This window comes from Pholis gunnellus, assembly GCF_910591455.1.
Source record: "Pholis gunnellus genome assembly, chromosome: 21".
Lineage (NCBI taxonomy): Eukaryota > Metazoa > Chordata > Actinopteri > Perciformes > Pholidae > Pholis > Pholis gunnellus.
In genome coordinates, this window is record NC_136548.1 from 5,833,933 (window position 1) to 5,852,265 (window position 18,333).

At 45.6% G+C, this 18,333-nt stretch overlaps 2 protein-coding genes across 2 annotated transcripts in view; both read left to right on the forward strand.

The window, feature by feature from the left end:
• The window catches only part of spata20 (spermatogenesis associated 20), a 231,491-nt gene that overhangs the window by 140,034 nt on the left and 73,124 nt on the right, over positions 1–18,333 (forward strand). The window lies entirely within an intron of this gene.
• The window catches only part of cacna1g (calcium channel, voltage-dependent, T type, alpha 1G subunit), a gene marked incomplete at its 5' end in the record, with an annotated part of 205,250 nt that overhangs the window by 81,398 nt on the left and 105,519 nt on the right, over positions 1–18,333 (forward strand). Inside the window, 2 exons of the mRNA XM_079182289.1 lie at positions 1,568–1,701; positions 15,484–15,581. Coding sequence (XP_079038415.1) covers positions 1,568–1,701; positions 15,484–15,581 — 232 coding nt within the window. The remainder of the gene's footprint in view (positions 1–1,567; positions 1,702–15,483; positions 15,582–18,333) is intronic.

The window sequence follows — 18,333 nt, forward strand, 5'->3', positions numbered from 1 at the left end:
TTCCGTCTTCAGTCCAGTCTGATGATGGTGATTGGGAGAGATGAAGCTTGGCCAGACAGACGGTACTGAGGGCAGGAATACTGATTAGTACAAACAGAGGCTTGTTCCAGGTTATTACATTACATTCTCTGGATCTGGGTCCATTTGTCACCTGAGTCCCTGTTAAGGCAGCAAGGTGGCCTCATCGTGCGCGCAGCCATCCTTAGGCCAGAGGAGCCATAATCTCGGCAAGCATCTTGCTTGCTTAAGTGTCCTTGAGCAAGATACCGAATTATTTGTTGCAATGAGGCTCTTATCTTTTTTTTTTTGTTTCTCTTCCCCCATTCGGCAGGGAGCCTGCCCTCCCGACAGCAGGGCAAAGAGAAAAGAGGGTTCCTCTGCAGGAATTAATAAAGTATGACATTACTGTCAAAGGTTCTCAGTGGGCTATTTTTAAACATCACATATGAAGATGTTAGAGCCTGACTAACACATGGATGTGACTGATAATATTAGTCTCATATAAGGACGGCGTGTCACTTTATTCCCTGGGTACACGCGTACAGTCTCTTTAGAAAATATACTTCCAATGGAGGTTTGGTTAGTTGTTTGGTTTACTTTCTTATTAAAGGTACTTGGTTAGGTTAAGGCAACAAAAGTACTATAGATTTAAATGTTAAAATAAGTAAGTTTCTTACCTAAGATAACTTCATTTGTGAAATAACTGGTGTTTGCAAAGTGCATCAATTACGTAGCACGACTATGATGAGTTGACTTTCACGCGAGACATATACAGCGGCCTCCAGGGTGAAAGTCCTGTGTTTGTTTGACCGGTCCATCCTGTAGCCCCCCCCCCCCCCCAACCAAAGCGGGCTTTCTCTCTCTTTATACTCCATCAATTGGTTTGACAGTCTAATAATGATGCCGATAGGTTTACATTGCACTCTAAAGGATGCCTCGGTGCGGTTTATTGAAGGGTTGAGAGTGATGGTGGGATATGTTGGCCACTAAATAACAAAAAAAAACTGCTGTAATGGAAAGCAATCATTTGTTCCAAAGAAAGGAAGGTCCGTTGGGTGGTTGCTCAGAACCACCACTTTGGTTCAGCCTGAAATATCTCATCAACTATTGGATGGATTACCACTCTTTACAGAGATTCATGGTCCTCTGAGGATAGGTTTGAACTGATTTTAGCTCTTGTGCTACCAGCAGGTCAAACTTTGAACGTATCCAATGAAATGTCTCACACATCTGCTGAACATATTGGCACAGCATTTTTGGCCGACATGCATGGTTCCCAGATGATGTATCCTCCCACTGTTTTTGGTGAACCCCTAGCTTTTCCTTCTAGCGCCGCCACAAGGTTGGCATTTGTGGTTGTGAGTGAAATGTCTCAAGAATTATTGGATGGATTACAGTACATTTGTGTTCCCCTCAGGATGAACAGTAGGACTATTTAGGACCATCATTTGATAAAAAAAAAATCTAATTTTGTCCAAGCCTATGATTTTACACCTACAAACCTAATGATGTTAACTTTCCGTAAACAATGCTAACTCGCATTTTCTGTCTCCGTCTCCTCCTGCAGAAATTCGATGACTTCATCTTCGCGTTCTTTGCCGTTGAGATGGTCATCAAGATGGTGGCTCTGGGGATTTTTGGCAAGAAGTGTTACCTCGGAGACACGTGGAACCGCTTGGACTTCTTCATAGTGGTGGCTGGGTGAGTTACGCAGTCACAGGCGCAAACACAGGCACACAAACACGCAGGTGGCCGAGCGTAACCAATGCGTAAACACCGGAGGCTTGCACAAGAAGCAGCACACACACACACACACACACACACGCAACGCTTTTGAGTAGTTATCAAACTGCAAGTCGGGATTTGAAAAAACGCAGGGACAGATTCATGAAGGACAGAAACTAGTAGATGTTTTGCGTATTTGTCATGAGATTTCAACAAGCTGTGTGGTTTTCTTTGCTTGCTGCCCCCCCGAGCAGATCAAACAACACTGGATTTGAAGCATGAACCTGTTAGAACCAGTCCCCTAAGTGACACCAGGCTTCCTCCCTGCGCGCTCCACTAGGTTCATTTGTCTTCAAATGAATTCACCCCCCCGGATGTCCTGTAAAAGTCCTTTTAAATAAAAATGTTGTGGCAAGTACCCTCTTAAATTGTTAAGTGCTCAGAATCTGTCAAATAAGCTGAAGAGAGTGCGATTTAAAGAGTGAGGGTGTGAATGTTTTCTTGTCCACATTGCGTCCTTTTACACGCCGTGACTCTACGACACTTGCAGATTGAAAATGTTTTGTGCAATAACGGATGCATGCACGCACATGCACATGTAGGCTGCGTGCACAAATCCAGGCGCATCCGTACAGATGCATGTTAACACACATACGATATGCATGCGATCTACGAACACAGCGTAGCATAGAAACTCACACAGTGACACACACACACACACACTGATGCACACACTGTAATTTGATTAAACATGTTGCGGAACGTAGCCTGCTGGTTTTGGTCTGACATTTTCATCACACTGCATCCCCTGCTGGTTTTTAATGCCATCCTTCTGCCACAGCTTCTGTTGTCCATCAGTGGGAACATGGCACATCTCCTTCTGTGTGTGTGTGTGTGTGTGTGTGTGTGTGTAAGAGTGTGTGTGCATGACAAAGCATGTCCTTCAGCAGCAGAGAGGAGATACATTCCACCTACTTACTATCTACCGCTGCCTTCGTCTTTAATGCGACGGCAACCCTGAGCTTCCTCCTCAGCCCTCATTCATTTTATTCCCTCCAGGCTCTTTAAAACCCGCGTCGTACGTCTGAGTGGAAATCCTTTAGGGTCGTAGATAGTGAAAGCTGCTTCCCTGTTGGCCGTCGCCGCTCAGGGAACAACTGATCCAGAAGGAACAAGATGGGAAATACGTTAATGTCTGATAATCGGGTACTAATCTAGTGAGTCATAAGAAGGCCAATAAAAGGAGCCTCTAATTAAAACTACAGCGTCGGGCGATGAGAGCAGGTGTAATGTCATTACAGCTGTGCTGAATAGTATTAAATATTCTACTTTGTTGCCTACGGATGAAACCGTAATGTGCTGGTGGGGAAAAAAAACTGGGTCATTGTTGCAGTGCAGGATAGAATATGCATGAAGAATAGACAATAGACCAAACCCACCCGTTTTATGGATTGCAACATTAGCTTCTCATAGCAGTTCTATGAGAGTCTTTTAAGTGTTAAGTAATAACTGCATGTATGTTGATGAGCATTAAAGAAGCGGGTAGGAGATGCAGGTCTGTGTTTGCGTGACTCTAGACCAGGCGTCTGCAACCGTTTCTATCAATTTACTGGCATTTGTCGACGTGCACGTGATTTATAGTTTAGTTTAGTTTTAGTTTCATTTGGTAGGTTTATATCGATGGTTAGTTTTACTATTATTGGACAGTTGGCGTTATTGATCGAGCTGCAGGCCCAATTCCTGCACTGGATGCCCTCTCTTGGTTCACATTCACGCGGTACAGAACCATGTCCTGATGTCAGCTACGAATCAGTGAAACGTGAACTGGGCTCACTTTAATAAGAGACTGAGAAGACGTGGGGCCGTCGTGGATGTCCACTCTTTCATCCGCAGCCGTACCGAGCACCGGTGCATTCTGACAGGTCTGTCGGGACGTGTTCATTATCCGTCATTTCAGTAGCGCGCCTCTCAAGAGGCAGAAGCAAGTCTTCAATCCGAGGAAGTGATGGTGTGTCTATGCGGGAGTCCATCCAACAGAACCTGTGCGCTGTTGAGGAAAGCCTCCTTCATGTGTTCTCTCCGACTGTGAGCGATTTCACGCTTTAAGCGGTGCGCTCTGAAGTGTCAAAGCTGCTCTCTGTAGCCTCATTCTTTTATACGCTACTCTGCTTGTCATATTTTTTGACAACCCCTCCCCTTTTAATTAACTCGTCTTTTTAAACTTTAAAATGATGCTTTTTACGCTTGACGTTTGACACGCCACATGTTCTCAGCAAAGATGCAAATACAACACGGGCTCCTCTGGCAATGAATCCAAACGCCGTCGTCTGACCGGGCTGGATTTGCTCGCCACGTCATGTGCAAATCTCTGCGGGTACAGTCTCGTTTTTTTGCCGCAGAGATTGCTTGAAAACGTCACCCGAGCTGTTGTACGGCGAGCTTGGTGACTGTTTGTGTTTTCGTTTGCAAGCTCGACGGTCAACTTTACACAGTTAACTCAAGAAAAACATGTTCATGCTGAAAGAAATCCATGCAGTATGAACACAGTGTGTGTGTGTGTGTGTGTGTGTGTGTGTGTGTGTGTGTGTGTGAATGGATGCATATTGACATATAGTATACAGCGCTTTTAGAGGTTGGAATACCATGTAAGTCCATTTACCGGGTATATCTTTTGTGGTGCAAACACAAAAGTGTGTAAAATAACCTACTAATATCGTTTAGATATGAGGACGTGTCGGGTAAAAAAACATGGTGACAATACGTCGGCTGTACAATTTACACACAGAGCTACAAACATTTCTGCTCATATGCAGCAGTAAATGTGCCTCATGTACGGACACCATGTGAGGAAATCCTCTTAATACCTCTCGACCCAACCGCCTGCTCCACTTCACGGCGTCACATTGAAGCAAACTGTCGATTCAACACAGGTTCAGGCTGTAAGTGGTGTCCACCAGCCTGTATGGGATCTGCCATGCCGACTGTGATGTGTCTCGCTTTTCAAAGCCCCCCCGCCTTCGCCCTCTTTTATCTCCCTCAGCATATTTTTTCTGTCACTCTTTACTCATACAATAATTCGACAATAATTTATGAAAAAAAAGGTCGGCGCAGCTTCATGTGTGTGTCGGAGCGTGAACAACATGGGAGCGTGACAGAAAAACATGGCACTTTAAAAGCAGTCTTATTTCTGTGCCTGTAATCTATATACATATGTATACATATACTGGTGTCATGCATGTTGGCTTACATCAAAAGTGTGCATGGTGAAGGTGTAAGCATGCGTATGTGCGTGTGTGTAGATGTTAATATGGATGTTTATGGGTTTGTAGAAACAAAAAAAGGATCTCATCTGTACGGAGAGTCCCCAGCCGCAAGGAGACAATGGTAACCTAGGTAACGGTTTGGTTGTCGAGCGTTTGATGCATCCCGGCAACAGTTGTTAAGTCTGCGGAGGAAGGCTCTGATGAACTGTTAGTTTCTTTCCGAGAGAGATAATTACAGCTAAGCTGCTTTTTCAGCAGGTCTTGGCTCTCTCTCTCTCTCTCTCTCTCTCTCTCTCTCTCTCTCTCTCTCTCTCTCCTCCTAATCACCTCGCTGTCAGGGGGGGAATGATGGAGGGATGAGTGAACCAAACAGGTGGAGTGTGGAGAAGGAGAGGGAGATACGCAGCAAAGCTTTTTTTGGGGGCTGGTGAATGGTGCAGGGAGTGCAACATGGATGTGCTGCAGCATAATAAACACGATAAAGAAAACAGCAGGAGATGGAAGTTTCCTTCTCTCTGGCCGTAAGAAAAGTCACGTTTCGAAATTTCACAAGCAACAACTGCCGTCACACAAGCCGTTGAGCAATTGCTTGGTGTTTCAATTTTTTTGGAGTTGACTTCGTGATGCTCGGTTTGCTCTCAGTCATGAGCTCGCGTGTATCGCTCCTCTGCTGCTCTGTGTGAGAGAAGTGTGAAAAAGCTGATGTCAGCACCCGGCAGTGAATAGAGAAATGCATTGCTCGATGATTGTTGTTGAATTGTTTGCTTTACCTGGCAGAGTCGGTCAGAGTCTTGAACGCGCGTATGCGATCTGTTTTTTTTGGACTGATCTGTACACATAGAGGTCTGAGCCAAGACAACGGTTGGTTGTGATATCTTACAAAAAGACGTGTGTTCCTTTTTGTAGCGTTTCACCTTTCTCATTCTCAACTTGGTAATGCTTTCAGAATTGTGTTGATATTACAACCCAGGCAACACATTCTTCAAAATTACACCGGGGGGAAAAAGGAAAATACAATAGTACTAACAGTGCAGACACAAGAGGAAACACAGCTGACGTTAAAGGATATTTCTGGTTTATTGCTGTTTATTTACAGCCACTCGCGTGGTAGGCTCAAGGGATGGCGATGTCTATCAGTCAGTCGGCCCGGCCCACCACTTTCACCCTGGCTGGAATATCTCATCAACTATGGGATGGATTGGACATGGAGTTTTGTGCAGGCGTTCTTGGTCCCCAGAGGATGGAGCTTGTTGACTTTGGCGATCCCCGGACTTTTCATCTACAGCCGTCAACCGCTTTAAAACTAATGACATAATCCTTTCAGCCTCAGCTGTACTTTGTAATTAGTGCTCATTAAGGGATATTCGCTTGCTAACTCGCTTAAATATGATGGTGAAAATGGTAAACGTTATACTTGCTGACCATCAGAATGTCCACATTGTGATTGTGAGCATGCCTCACAGAGCAGCTAGCATGGCTGTATAGGCTCTTAGACTTGTTGGAGTTTTGGCCATCGTTCATGTCGGTGGGAATAACGGGAAACCTGTGAGCGCATCCGTTCCTGTACCAGACAACTTGCTTTAACAAAACAGCAGTCGGCATAATGAATCCGGCGCTGTGGACGCTCTGTAGCCTCGTTAGTTGTCCGTCTCATGAGCTCCGTATCTGTAAGCATGTTAAGCATGTTGTTGTTTTTAATCTGCTCAAGGACTGAAACATGAAAATAAATTGTTACTTGACACAGCGTATTACAAATTATAAAGAGGGGGGAAATATTCTGCTGCAGAGCGACAGAATGGAAATGGCATTCATCTCTAATGCAGTTCTTCAAATGACTCAGGACAGAATTTTGAACTAGTCTAAATGAGCCAGATGGATCAAGTCGTAGAAAATGGCACTCCGTTTAGTAAAAACTGTTCAAAACTATTTGCATTCAAAAGAACTGATTGCACCCGAGTGTGTGTGGGAACCAACTTTCTATTTTGGACTTTGGGCTTTAGATTGACTGACTTGTGAAAAGAATGTTTTCATTTATTTATGTATTCATTCATTGATTGTTGCAGTGGAGCCCCAGTCAACCGCTGAGGGGGTCTGAATAGGACAGTGTAGCAGCACTTACTGGGGCAGACAGGCCTCCCTATCCATAGTACATCGATCCTCTCTCTCTCTCTCTCTCTCTCTCTCTCTCTCTCTCTCTCTCTCTCTCCGCTTCCTCTTGGAGAGAAACAGAAAGGATAACTGAGGAGGAAGAGGGGGGGGTGAGGAGGGAACAGGAGGAAGGGCGATGGTTTGACAGAGAAAAAGGCAGTTGGAGAGAGGAAGGGAAGCTGAAGGCAGTCTGCTCGATAGCGACTGCCTTCAGCAGCCCGGTCTGATGTTCGAGGACGATCACCATCAATCGCTCACTTTTTGGAAATATGACATCTTCCTGTCACTTGTATATTTCACAAGCTATAGGTAATTCATAATGAGTTAAAGAGCACAAACCCGGCTACAAATAACGCCATGTTCTCAAGATGACACATCCCATGTAAGCCTTTAATAATCCCCCCGCAGTACACTGCTATAATTCATGGTAATCCATCAAATAGTCGTTGAGATTTTTCCATCTGGACCAAAGTGGCGGACCCGACCGACAGTCGTTGCCCAGTAAAGATGTGGCAACAAGTCAGGAAAAAGTAACAACATTGTGCAACAGTCTGTCTTGAATTATCCGGTGACCCCTCCGATTTTTCTCGGGACCTGTTTTTGGGGTTACAAAACCCCAGAGTGATAGACAAGCGTAGGACATTCTAATCCCAGGCATCTCTCTTCTTATGCTTCTTACTGCGACAGCGCCAGGAGAGAGATGTCGAGTGAGCGGAGAGGGAGGCTTTGAAAAAGTTACTCTGGTCCGAAAACGCCTTGAAGACTTGTTTTTCTCGAAGGGGAGCAGAGCTGAAGGTCTTACTCAAAGTAGTAGAGGTAGAGAGGGAGGCAAAAAAAAATCTCTAAAGTTGTGAAAGGAAGCCAAAAAGTGTACGAGGAGTGTGTTGTAAATTCGAGGCGAATACAATTTGGCAGAGGCTATGCGGCCCATGTGCCCATCACCTTGACCCACGGCACCAATCATTTCAGGCAATTATATAAAAGCACCGCGATTCATTTCGCCGTGATGTATTGATATTTAAAAACACAAGCTCGGCGCCTTTTAACTGGCTTTCAGATATTCAGCACGTCCTCTTGTATTTCAGCACCCGTGATTGAGTCACACCGAGGGAGGTGAGAGCGAAGCACTCAGCGTCTCCCCCCTTTCTCCCCCTTTCGTGATTTATAGATGAACACTCCAGCCCAGTTTAGGGGACAGCGGTGATAAGAAAAGGGTGTGTGGATGGGGGGGGGGGGGGGGGAAATGGGCGAGGGTGGTGGGGGACGTGAAGAGGAACGGAGATAGAAGAATAGACCAGGTGAAAGGGGGAAAATATATATTTCTTTTACTTTAATTACGTTTTTGTTTTTTTTAAACATTGAGAAATTCAAGCAAGTGCAACAATAGCATTGCTGTATTACTTGTATACTATTACTTCGTACTTGGACACATACAGTTTCAACTCTCATACACTCTCAACGCAGGCTTACTTTGTGTTTGGGTGTATTTACGCAAAAAAAATGTACTTTGATAGGTTTAGGAAAAGATGGTGGTTTGGGTTTGTTCCGAAAAAATAGTTCCGCTTGTTCCGCAAACAAACAAAACCAGTAAAATAAGTCCAACGCTGACTTAGTTTCACACAGGACATGAACAGCGGGCTCCTGGGTGACAGTCCTGTGTTTGTTTGACCCGTCCATCCTTTAACTCCCTCCCGCCGTCCTCAGACGCTTTTTAATTAAACTACATCAGTTCCTCTAAGAATCTAATAACGACATAGATGGCTTTCCATTGGAGTTATTCTACATGGCTAGCCTAGCTTAGCGTAAAGGCTGGAAGCAGGGGGGGGAGACGGCCAACCTCGCTCTGTGCTGAGTGGGGAAAATATGCTTACCTCAAGAGTGTGTGTGTGTGACAGAGAGAGAGAATTGTGTAAGGCTAATGTTGCTGATGAGAGAGAGAGAGAGAGAGGACACGGACAAGGATACAGCATCCACGGACAATGATGGCCATTAAACAAACCGTCCACGGTCAGGAGGCGAGCAGTATGTCTTCCTCTCCCTCTCCGTCTCGGTGAGCTTGCGCTCTGCAGCATCCGGACTGGGCTGCTGTATTTTTTACAGTCTTTATCCACCTGGGTTCCTCCTCCAATAGATAGATTATCCTCCCACTACGAGCGGATCAGCAGGTCGGCCATAGATTACCAGTCTAGGGGCAGCAGGGGGGAGGGAGGGGACGCTGGGGAGATAAAGATAAAGATGAAGAAGCTCCAGCAGAAGTGTGAGCGGAATATTTAAAAAGCTGGATATAAAACTGGGCCTTTACTAGCAACCATAACCACAATGTAGTAATAGAGCAGAGCATCCGGCAGCCTGCTGTTGATCCTGCTTCCATAAATCATTTGTGGGAAACCCGCTCCGTGCGCAGGAAGTGAATGCTCACAGACTGCACGCATTTATGCAGAGAACGGACTCAGCTCTGGTCGTTGTGCATCTTCTTAACAGGAATGCAGGACTGCATAGAAATGAAGTCATCATGAAATTGCTTCCAACAGCCTTCAACCAAGAGAGGAGAGGACAGGCTGTATGTGTAACAAAAACACATAAATAAAAAGATCACGAAGTACAGTAACTGCTTGTAAATCTCCGTAGTAATTCAACATATAAACAGTTCCAAAACAAAATCATTATATCTGCAAAGCACCGACATCCTCATCCTCATCATCATCATCTGTTACACATCATTTGTGGGTATCGAGGCTCCTAGTCAACGCATGTAATTTAAACACATTTTGTAAGTTATCTTTTTGTTAATGTTTCACACAGTATTTACAGAGAAGCAGGAGGGATGTTGAGTAGTTTCAGTTGTTGTCTCTTGTTGTTGAAAAGCATCACAAAGGTTGACATTGAAGGATCTTCTCTGCTAAATAAGAAAAGCTCTGGCGTTTTCGTTTGATCGTCAGTGGGACGCCGATCTCTGCAGTTATCAAACGATAAAAAAAAGCACGTGTTCTCTTTTTTTAACAAGGTAAAGAAAGTCCCCTCGGGCACGTTTTGCACATTCACAAGGAAACTGGTTTTGTTAAGTTTGATTTAGTTTGACCCGGGAACAATCTGTTGGAATCAGACGATATGATACGCTGGGGAAAGACGCAGTCACACTTTGCACAATTATTGATGACGAAAATAATGAGCTTCCTGGAGGCAGCGATAGCAAATGCACAACTTTATCACTGCTATATGCATGGAGGGTCAATATGCCCATGCAGGAGAGCTGTAGCTGTAGCTAAGACCTCTGACTTCTCCAGAAGAAGAAGAAGAAGAAGAAGAAGAAGAAGAAGAAGAAGAAGAAGAAGAAGAAGAAGAAGAAGAAGAAGAAGAAGAAGAAGAAGAAGAAGAAGAAGAAGAAGAAGAAGAAGAAGAAGAAGAATCCTCCTCGCCTTGTGCGACTGTTGCAAGAGAAAGAGAGATATTCAGCGATCAACCGTGACGTGTGAAGAATAAGTTGGTTTAACATTTGGGTTAGATAAGCAGCAGAGTGGGTTGATGGCAGAACGTGTTGCTGATGAAAGGCTCTCAATCTGATTCAGCATGAAAACACTCCATCTGTCTGTTCTCTGTGGTGTTTTTCCTCCCTCCACTTCTCCAGAATCATACGACGTGCACTCGCTTTAATAATATCAGACTCTCATCGTTAAGACACCCGCCTGGAGTTGAGCTGTTGTTGCATAAGATTTGGTGAGAGTTGCTCCTAAGGTGCACATACTGGAGCGTTTGCTCTTCAGCAATATTCTGTGTACATATAGACATAAACACACACACACACACACATCCATCACTCACAATTCATTTGCTGAGGAACATCTAGCGTGACAGCTTTGCCTGTCGCTGATGTAGAGGCGAATAGAAAAGCAAACAATGTGCGACTGAAGGAATATCAGTGGAGAGGACAGACGACATGGTTAGTTCATAATAAGCGATACATGACGAGACGGATTATTACGGTGCAACGTGCAGCCATTGTGGTGAAGCGGTATAATCCAATAACCCGGCAACAAAGCCGTTATCTATTGTAATAATAACAGTGGGGTTAAAGCAGCCATTTGGTTGTGAATGCATTTCTCAATATTTATGATTATTACTCAATATTTCATGGATAAATAATGGGCTGTGCTGTGATGTTTAATAATATTAAGAATAAAACGTTTTTTTTAATTTGCATAACGCTTTAAAGGGTCCTCAAAGGCCTTTTGGTAATAAAAACAGTAAAAGAAACAGTAAAGGCAAGAACAAAACAAAACAACTACAATGAAAGAGGAAGAAAGGGGGGTTGGGGGGCAAATGGATCACATATTTAAACAGGAAGTTTGTGAAGGACTGGGGTCGTGAGATCTCTGGTACTGGTGTGGGGTGAGCAGAAGGGCAGCCGAGTAGTTGTGGATGTTTTGTAGTTGGCTGAGAGCGTCGGTGGTGTCGTGGAGAAAGCTGTTGCCGTTGTCGTATCGGGAGGTAATGAAGGAGCGGATGAGTTTTTTTTTCGAATACAGTTAGCGAAGGCGTTCGGAGCAGAGGCTTTTAATCAAAGGTTTATGGTTATGGATGTGTGTGGAAGCTAGTTCACCAGCTCGTTGCTAACTTTCTCTGTCATGCTGTTAAGTAATGGGCAGGTAGCATAGAAAAAACAATCCAATAAACTAAAACTGCAAAATCTCTGTTGTTTAGTCATCATGACCCCCATTCATATTCATATCTTATAAAAAAAACAAAATGCAGCTTTAGGGACAGAAAAAAAGTATGTTTTTTGAGCTCTCAAATTGTGTATTTTTCCACCTTTCATGAAGCTTCGCTAGAAATGAACACAATGCTCAGCTAAACGCATCTTGGAACTACCTCTGTGTTTTAAATTCGCATCAATCCACCTCCTCTGTGCAAGCAGACAAACAACACAAACAGCCATGAAATGATCCGCCCCTCTCCGTGGAATGATCAATGGGCCGCTACTTTTACTGAAAGCCTTGCAGAATACCCAAAGCCATTTGTCTTGCTGCGCTCCGAAAAGTGCCCCCAGCTCGCCCCATAACTTACTCTGCAAAACGTGTTTTCCAACATTATGCGTCGCGTAAATTCTTCCCCACGATAAAAAACAAACTCCCCAGCCTCCGACCGAGCGTGAAAACCGAGGAGGCTCCATCAAAATGTGTCAACCCCGTTTGTCTTTTCTCAGTCTCTCCGTCGTGATTTACATGGGAAAAACAAACAAGCAAAAAAAAACAATGACAGTATAATAGCGCAGTATAGCTGCAAGAAGACAGATGGACTGACTGACTGAGATGGACAGACAGACAGATTGATAGAGAGACAGATGGATAGAGACAGAGAAGTAGACCGATAGGTGTGGACAGGACGGGTTAAACATTGAACAGTGTATTACATTCCTGAGCTGCCTTGCGTACTTTTCCTATTACAGCTCTTTCTGGGTGGCATTATGTCCAGTGTGTGTGTGTGTATGTGTGTGTTCCAAGCTGCCGCTGCCTTTGGCCTTTTAGCTGGAGAAGTGTCGACGTGTACCATCCTTCATGTGTCTGGCTGCTTTGGCACAAACACACACATTCACCCTCTGCGATAAGAGTGGACGAGCTAAGAAGCTACACGGCCAAAAGGAGTGTGTGTGTGTGTTTGTTTGTGTGTGTGTGTGTGTGGGTGGGTTTTTGTTCCCGCCATATATCATCGAGGTGCTTGACTGATAAGAGTATGAATCTCATTACATTCTTCCGCAAGTTTGTCCTTGTTCCGCCCCCCCCCCCCCCCCGTATCAAGATGTATCATATCAGAGTGTGCACGACAAGATGTAAAAATGTTTTTCGTCCTGGACTCCGTCCCCCTGGTGTGGATCTGCTTCGTGTGCTTTTAGTTTGGGATATCTCCTCACGCAAACTCCCTCCGAGGTCGGGCGTCCCCCCCCCCCCCCCCGTCCCCTCCTGCTTCTCGTTTCTCCGTTCCCCCTCCGGTTGCCCTTCTCCTGTATCAGCCATCATCAGCACTGGCACGGACTCTGACGAAAACAGCGCACGACTTCCTGTCGTTTGTTTGATTCACTCCATTTCTCCTCGGCTGTTTTCTCCATTTCCAGATGAGGGGAGATGGGTCGGTTTTCACTGAGCACACCGAACTTCATCTGGCTCTCATCAGGGGCAGCAAGTGTTTTTGCACGGACTACTTTTTTTTTTTTTCAACAGACATCATTTCGTCATCCGCTTTTAAGTTTGCTTATGCAACTCTCTGTCTGACGAACAAAATTACCCCAATATTTGTATAATAGAGCTCTGGGGATTTATCGCATGTCTGTGGCACCCAAACAGTTTTCCCACCGGTTTCCTGATAATGTTACAGTAATTTCCCAAAGGGACCATACTATTCAGCACTGGGATCACGGTGGATTCATTGTATATTCTCCATCTCATTCAGCCTGATAATCAGGCTGAATTTCCATTATGCTGTCACTTTATTATTCAGACTGACACCGGGGTCATATAAGCCATGTTCTAATAATGATGTCATAAATACAAGGCTATACGGCAACAGCTACCCTTTCTTATCGTAAAGACTGGAAACACAGGGAAACAGCTAGCATAGCGCTATATGAATGTCTCAAAATGCGCATTTTAAGAAAAAGCTGCGATATGCCCCTCATCCGAACTGCGTGACTGGAGGACAGTTGAACTCCCAGTTCTGAATGAAATGGCAAGTGACGGACACAAGACTCTGTGGTAAAAGCCGTCCACGAGTCTGTAGGAATAGATACCTATGATCTATAACAGCGTCTGTTCTACTCCTGTTCTATTTCCCTGTCTCCAAGGTCAAACTGAGAGCTGCTTTTGGCACATTGCTCCTTCATAAAAGTGCCAGTTCATGCCTTTTGACCTGAATGATCTGTGTCGGCCCTTTGCGGAACATTACACGGCCGCTAATGTAGTGTGCCTGTTTTCCCCCGGGGGACCTACCAGATGCTGTTAGCCTTGCGTCCCTCCGCTGGTGTTGGGAGGGCATCTCCGTGCCGTTCTGTTAACCGTTTACCCATTTACCTTCTCTCTGCAGCGCGCAGGCCATCTGTCAGCTCTGGGTATGTGTGCGTGTGTGTGTGTATATACAGTATGTGTGCATGTGTGTGTGTGTGTGTGAGAGAATGAAAAAAAAGAGGATGTCTACTGTAGACTCGTACCGGGACGCCTCGAACGCATCACTTGCACTTACGGTGACCTACATGCTCGCACGCAGACACACGCACGCACACACAACTCACCTGCACATGCGCTGCCCGACATGTGTTGCGCATTTGTCTGACAGACAGACGGACAGACAGACTTGGAGTTGGTGCAAGGAGGGAATTCCTTCATCCGCACGCCCCTGCAAGCTGCACATGTGCTCAGCATCTGCTCCACACACACACACACACACACACACACACACACACACACACATGAGGAGAGAGAGTGAGTGGGAGACGAGATGACGACAAACACCGATCAAGAAACGAGAAAAAAGGTTTTCTCAAACATTCCGCAGTCGCTCTCCCCTCTCAGCGCTGTCCTTCTAACCTCCCATCGCAGCCTGAAAGAGCCTCTAAAGAGCAGCTGGAGAGGCTGTTAAGAGTTGTGTTTGTGCGCGTCGTCTCAAGGTTATGACTCGCACTGATCTGATGCTGCTCTTTTATGTACCGGTGGATGCCACACTCTCCTCTCAATAAAGGAGTGATTCACGCCGCTTCCGGCGTCTGTAAGCCAGGGGGATGCACGGTTGCCGCCGCTTGCTCCTTTTTTGAAAGGTCGATTGGTGCGAGGTTGCACGCCAACACGTGCGTGCGTTTGTCAGGCGAGCGGAAAAAAAACCCTTGCGTGTTTGCCACGCTCCACACGCAAGCACAAACAAAACACACACACACACGCCGCGGTGTGCGTGACGTGTTTTTCTAACCCCTCTGGCCCGGGTTTTGCTAGCAGTTGGAATGAAAGCGCATTGTTTGCCAGAACACATGTTCTGCAGTCGTCTCTGAAGGCAATAATGTAAAAACGGGATTCAGAACATTAGAGGATTAATTACCAGTTGCACAGTGAAAGGGGGGGGGGGGGGGGGAGAATGTAATACATGGAATATATAATTACCTTCATAATATTGCACTTATTTTTCTCTGTGTTTTTATTCCCAGATGATGAAGCGGGGCCGTGCAGTGTGAGCCGTGATAGCAATTAAAGCATGTGGTTTGTTGTTGCCGTACTTACACATCCCTCCCCCTCTCTCTCCCCCTCTCTCTCTCTCTCTCCCTCTCTCTCTCTCTCTCCCCCTCTCTCTCTCTCTCTCCCTCCACATGTTGCAGGATGCTGGAGTACTCGCTCAACCTGCAGAACGTCAGTTTTTCCGCGGTGAGGACGGTTCGCGTGCTGAGACCCCTGAGAGCCATCAACCGAGTGCCAAGTGAGTGCAGCAGCTGAACTCAAGCCCGGGATGCCAAAAGATATATACGCCGTGTGCAACTCTGAGGCTGACCGCTGCTTTAAGCCACTGCCAGTCAGTGCGAGCTTGGGGGTGATAACACAGATGAAGTGTGCGAGGCTCAAGACGATCAATCTCTTACGCTTCACAACAAAGTCAAATGTTTGACGTATAGGACTCGGATCAAGTCTTGCTGTCCTCTCGTGGGAGCGACTTAACTGGGCATTTATACAAGGCCTTGATGTTTCAAGACTGCTTTGTCTTCATCATCAAAAAAGACGAGGGCAAGTATAGTCGTCCAACATTTCTATTATTTTGGATAGGGGATCAAAGACCAGGAATTACCAGCGGCAATATGTGTGTGCCACACACTTTTTTTTTACAGAGCAGGACACTTATTACATTATATATAATATATGTTTTCTGGTATTCAAGCATTGGCTGTGCGATGGAAAGTAACCGCCTAGTTGTTAGTGGTCGTACGCGTACAGTGTGTGACATCCGTGGCAGACGGCAAGATTGCACGGAGCCTGTTGAAGAAATATTTCAACATGTTGGATAGTTCTTTGATGTCTGTGCGCTAAATACGAAGCCGGAGCCAGTTGTGTGTCCCCCCCCCCCCCCTTCCCCTGTTTCCAGTCTTTATGCTAAGCTAAACTAGCGGCTGCTAGGCTGTAGCTCCATATTTACATTTCAGCCATGAAAGTTTGTCTCAATCTCTCTGCGGGAGAAAAAGAAAATGACCCAAAACTTCAAACTAAACTTTTGATAAAGATTCATATATATGGACCTTCAATTCAAAAGTATGAGTGTCAATCCGACACACACACACACACAATGTCATGAACAAGTTAGTTCTCCTTCACTCAGTTTATCCGTCCGCTAAAACTTTCAGGAAGCTAAGGAGTCACGCGTAGCCGCGTTTGACATTTCAGTTTGTGCGTGTGCATTCCTCAAATCCAATCTTTCCCTGCGCACCTTCAGGACACTGCTTGTAAATAGTCTCGTCAGATGATCAGCGTCTGTACACGTTGTTCCCAGATTAAGAAGAAACGTCCCTCTTTGATCTGGCCAAACCAGCAACGATGACAGGTGGCGGTAAAAAGTGTCTCTTTGTCTTTCGTGTGCACAAACTGCCTTCTGCCATATATCTGAACTCAAGTGGTATCAACATCTAAAACCAGACGTGGAGCTTTAAATCTTGGCATGAAAGGGCTTGCGTTATCTGACATTTAACAACATGACACGAACAATATATCTCTTCTCGTGATTTAAGTAGGCATGGTTAGCACGAGACTTTGGCTGTATAAATTGACCTTATCTTGATATATTGGACTTCGGCTCCTCTGACGTGGTACTCGCCAAAAGTGGCTGCGATCGTGCAGGTGGATTGGAATTCCTGCCCGGCGGTGGGATGTGGGTCAGACACGAGCCCGCGTCCACGCTTAGTGCGCTGCCTCGACCGTGTCTCTGTGTTTTGGCTTTCACCAGCCAGTCGGAGTTCGGACAGGTTTATATGCAATTTTCCAACTCACCGAATCGCAGGACTGCAGTTCATAGCAACACTCACACACACACACACACACACACACACACTGACGCACAAGTCACTGAGTTGCTTACTCAGTCTGTCATCCTCCCCCACTCCCTTTCTCTCACACACACTTATTATCCTAACCCCCCCCCCCCCAGCCAGCCCCCCCAAAAAGTTCCATGTTCCACTCTGCTTTCCTTCCATCAGTCTCCATTAGAGTTTAATCAGCTCAGATTGAATTTCCAGTGCACACATTAAACATTTATTGTTTAAATAAATCATACGCATTTTCATACCCACCCAGCAGTCCACTCTGTGGAATCAGCCTCACCTTGATTCCAACCCCTGCGATGCTTTTTCTTTAAACACACACACCCTAATTGTGTCATTAGCTCCCTCAATTGCTCAGAGGAGATTGCAGGCAAACTGAGCAATGATCCTAGATGTGTGTACGCGTGTGTGTGTGTGTGTGTGTACATGCAGGTGTTCACCCCCATGTAGGTCGCATGAATGGGACATCAACCTCCCATCCCTCTGCCGATGACACTCACAAACCTCTTCTGCAATCTCATGTCAATCAAAAGTCGTCGTAGGGTGCCAGTGCTGCTCATTAACACACACACACACACACACACACACACACACAGAGTCATGCACACAGACTCGCTCATTAGGCATCCAGCCATTCGTCATCCTAATCAGAGGACTAATAGCAGCATTAATGTGTGGATGATTTGGTCCGGTTCTGGCCCTGCAGGGGAAATGTCATTGGGTAGAGTGGTGTGTGTGGTGGTCTCCATCCCTTCAACCAGCCTAATCAAGTCCAGCGGAGGAGCTCGCAGCATTCGTCATGCCTCCGGGTGAGGGGTGTTTATTGTGGAGCTCAGTCTATTTCGAGGCACACTTTGCCGAATTTGAACACACGGGTGCTGAAGTTGTTGGATGCGGTTACTTTATTTCCCCACATGTTAAGACTGGATTCATGACACTGGCTGAGGTGTTTTTTTTCCCTGTTCCATTATTAAGCAGTTGTCGGGTTGGTACTGTGGGAAACAAGGCGGGAAAAAAAAATGGAACAGTTTGCCCTTTCAAAGCATGCCAAGCGCGAGTGACTTGACCTGCCTAATTGGCGCGGCGACGTTACAAAAGAGGCACAAAATAGGGGTGACATAGATATTGCAACGTAAAATGTGACAAGCA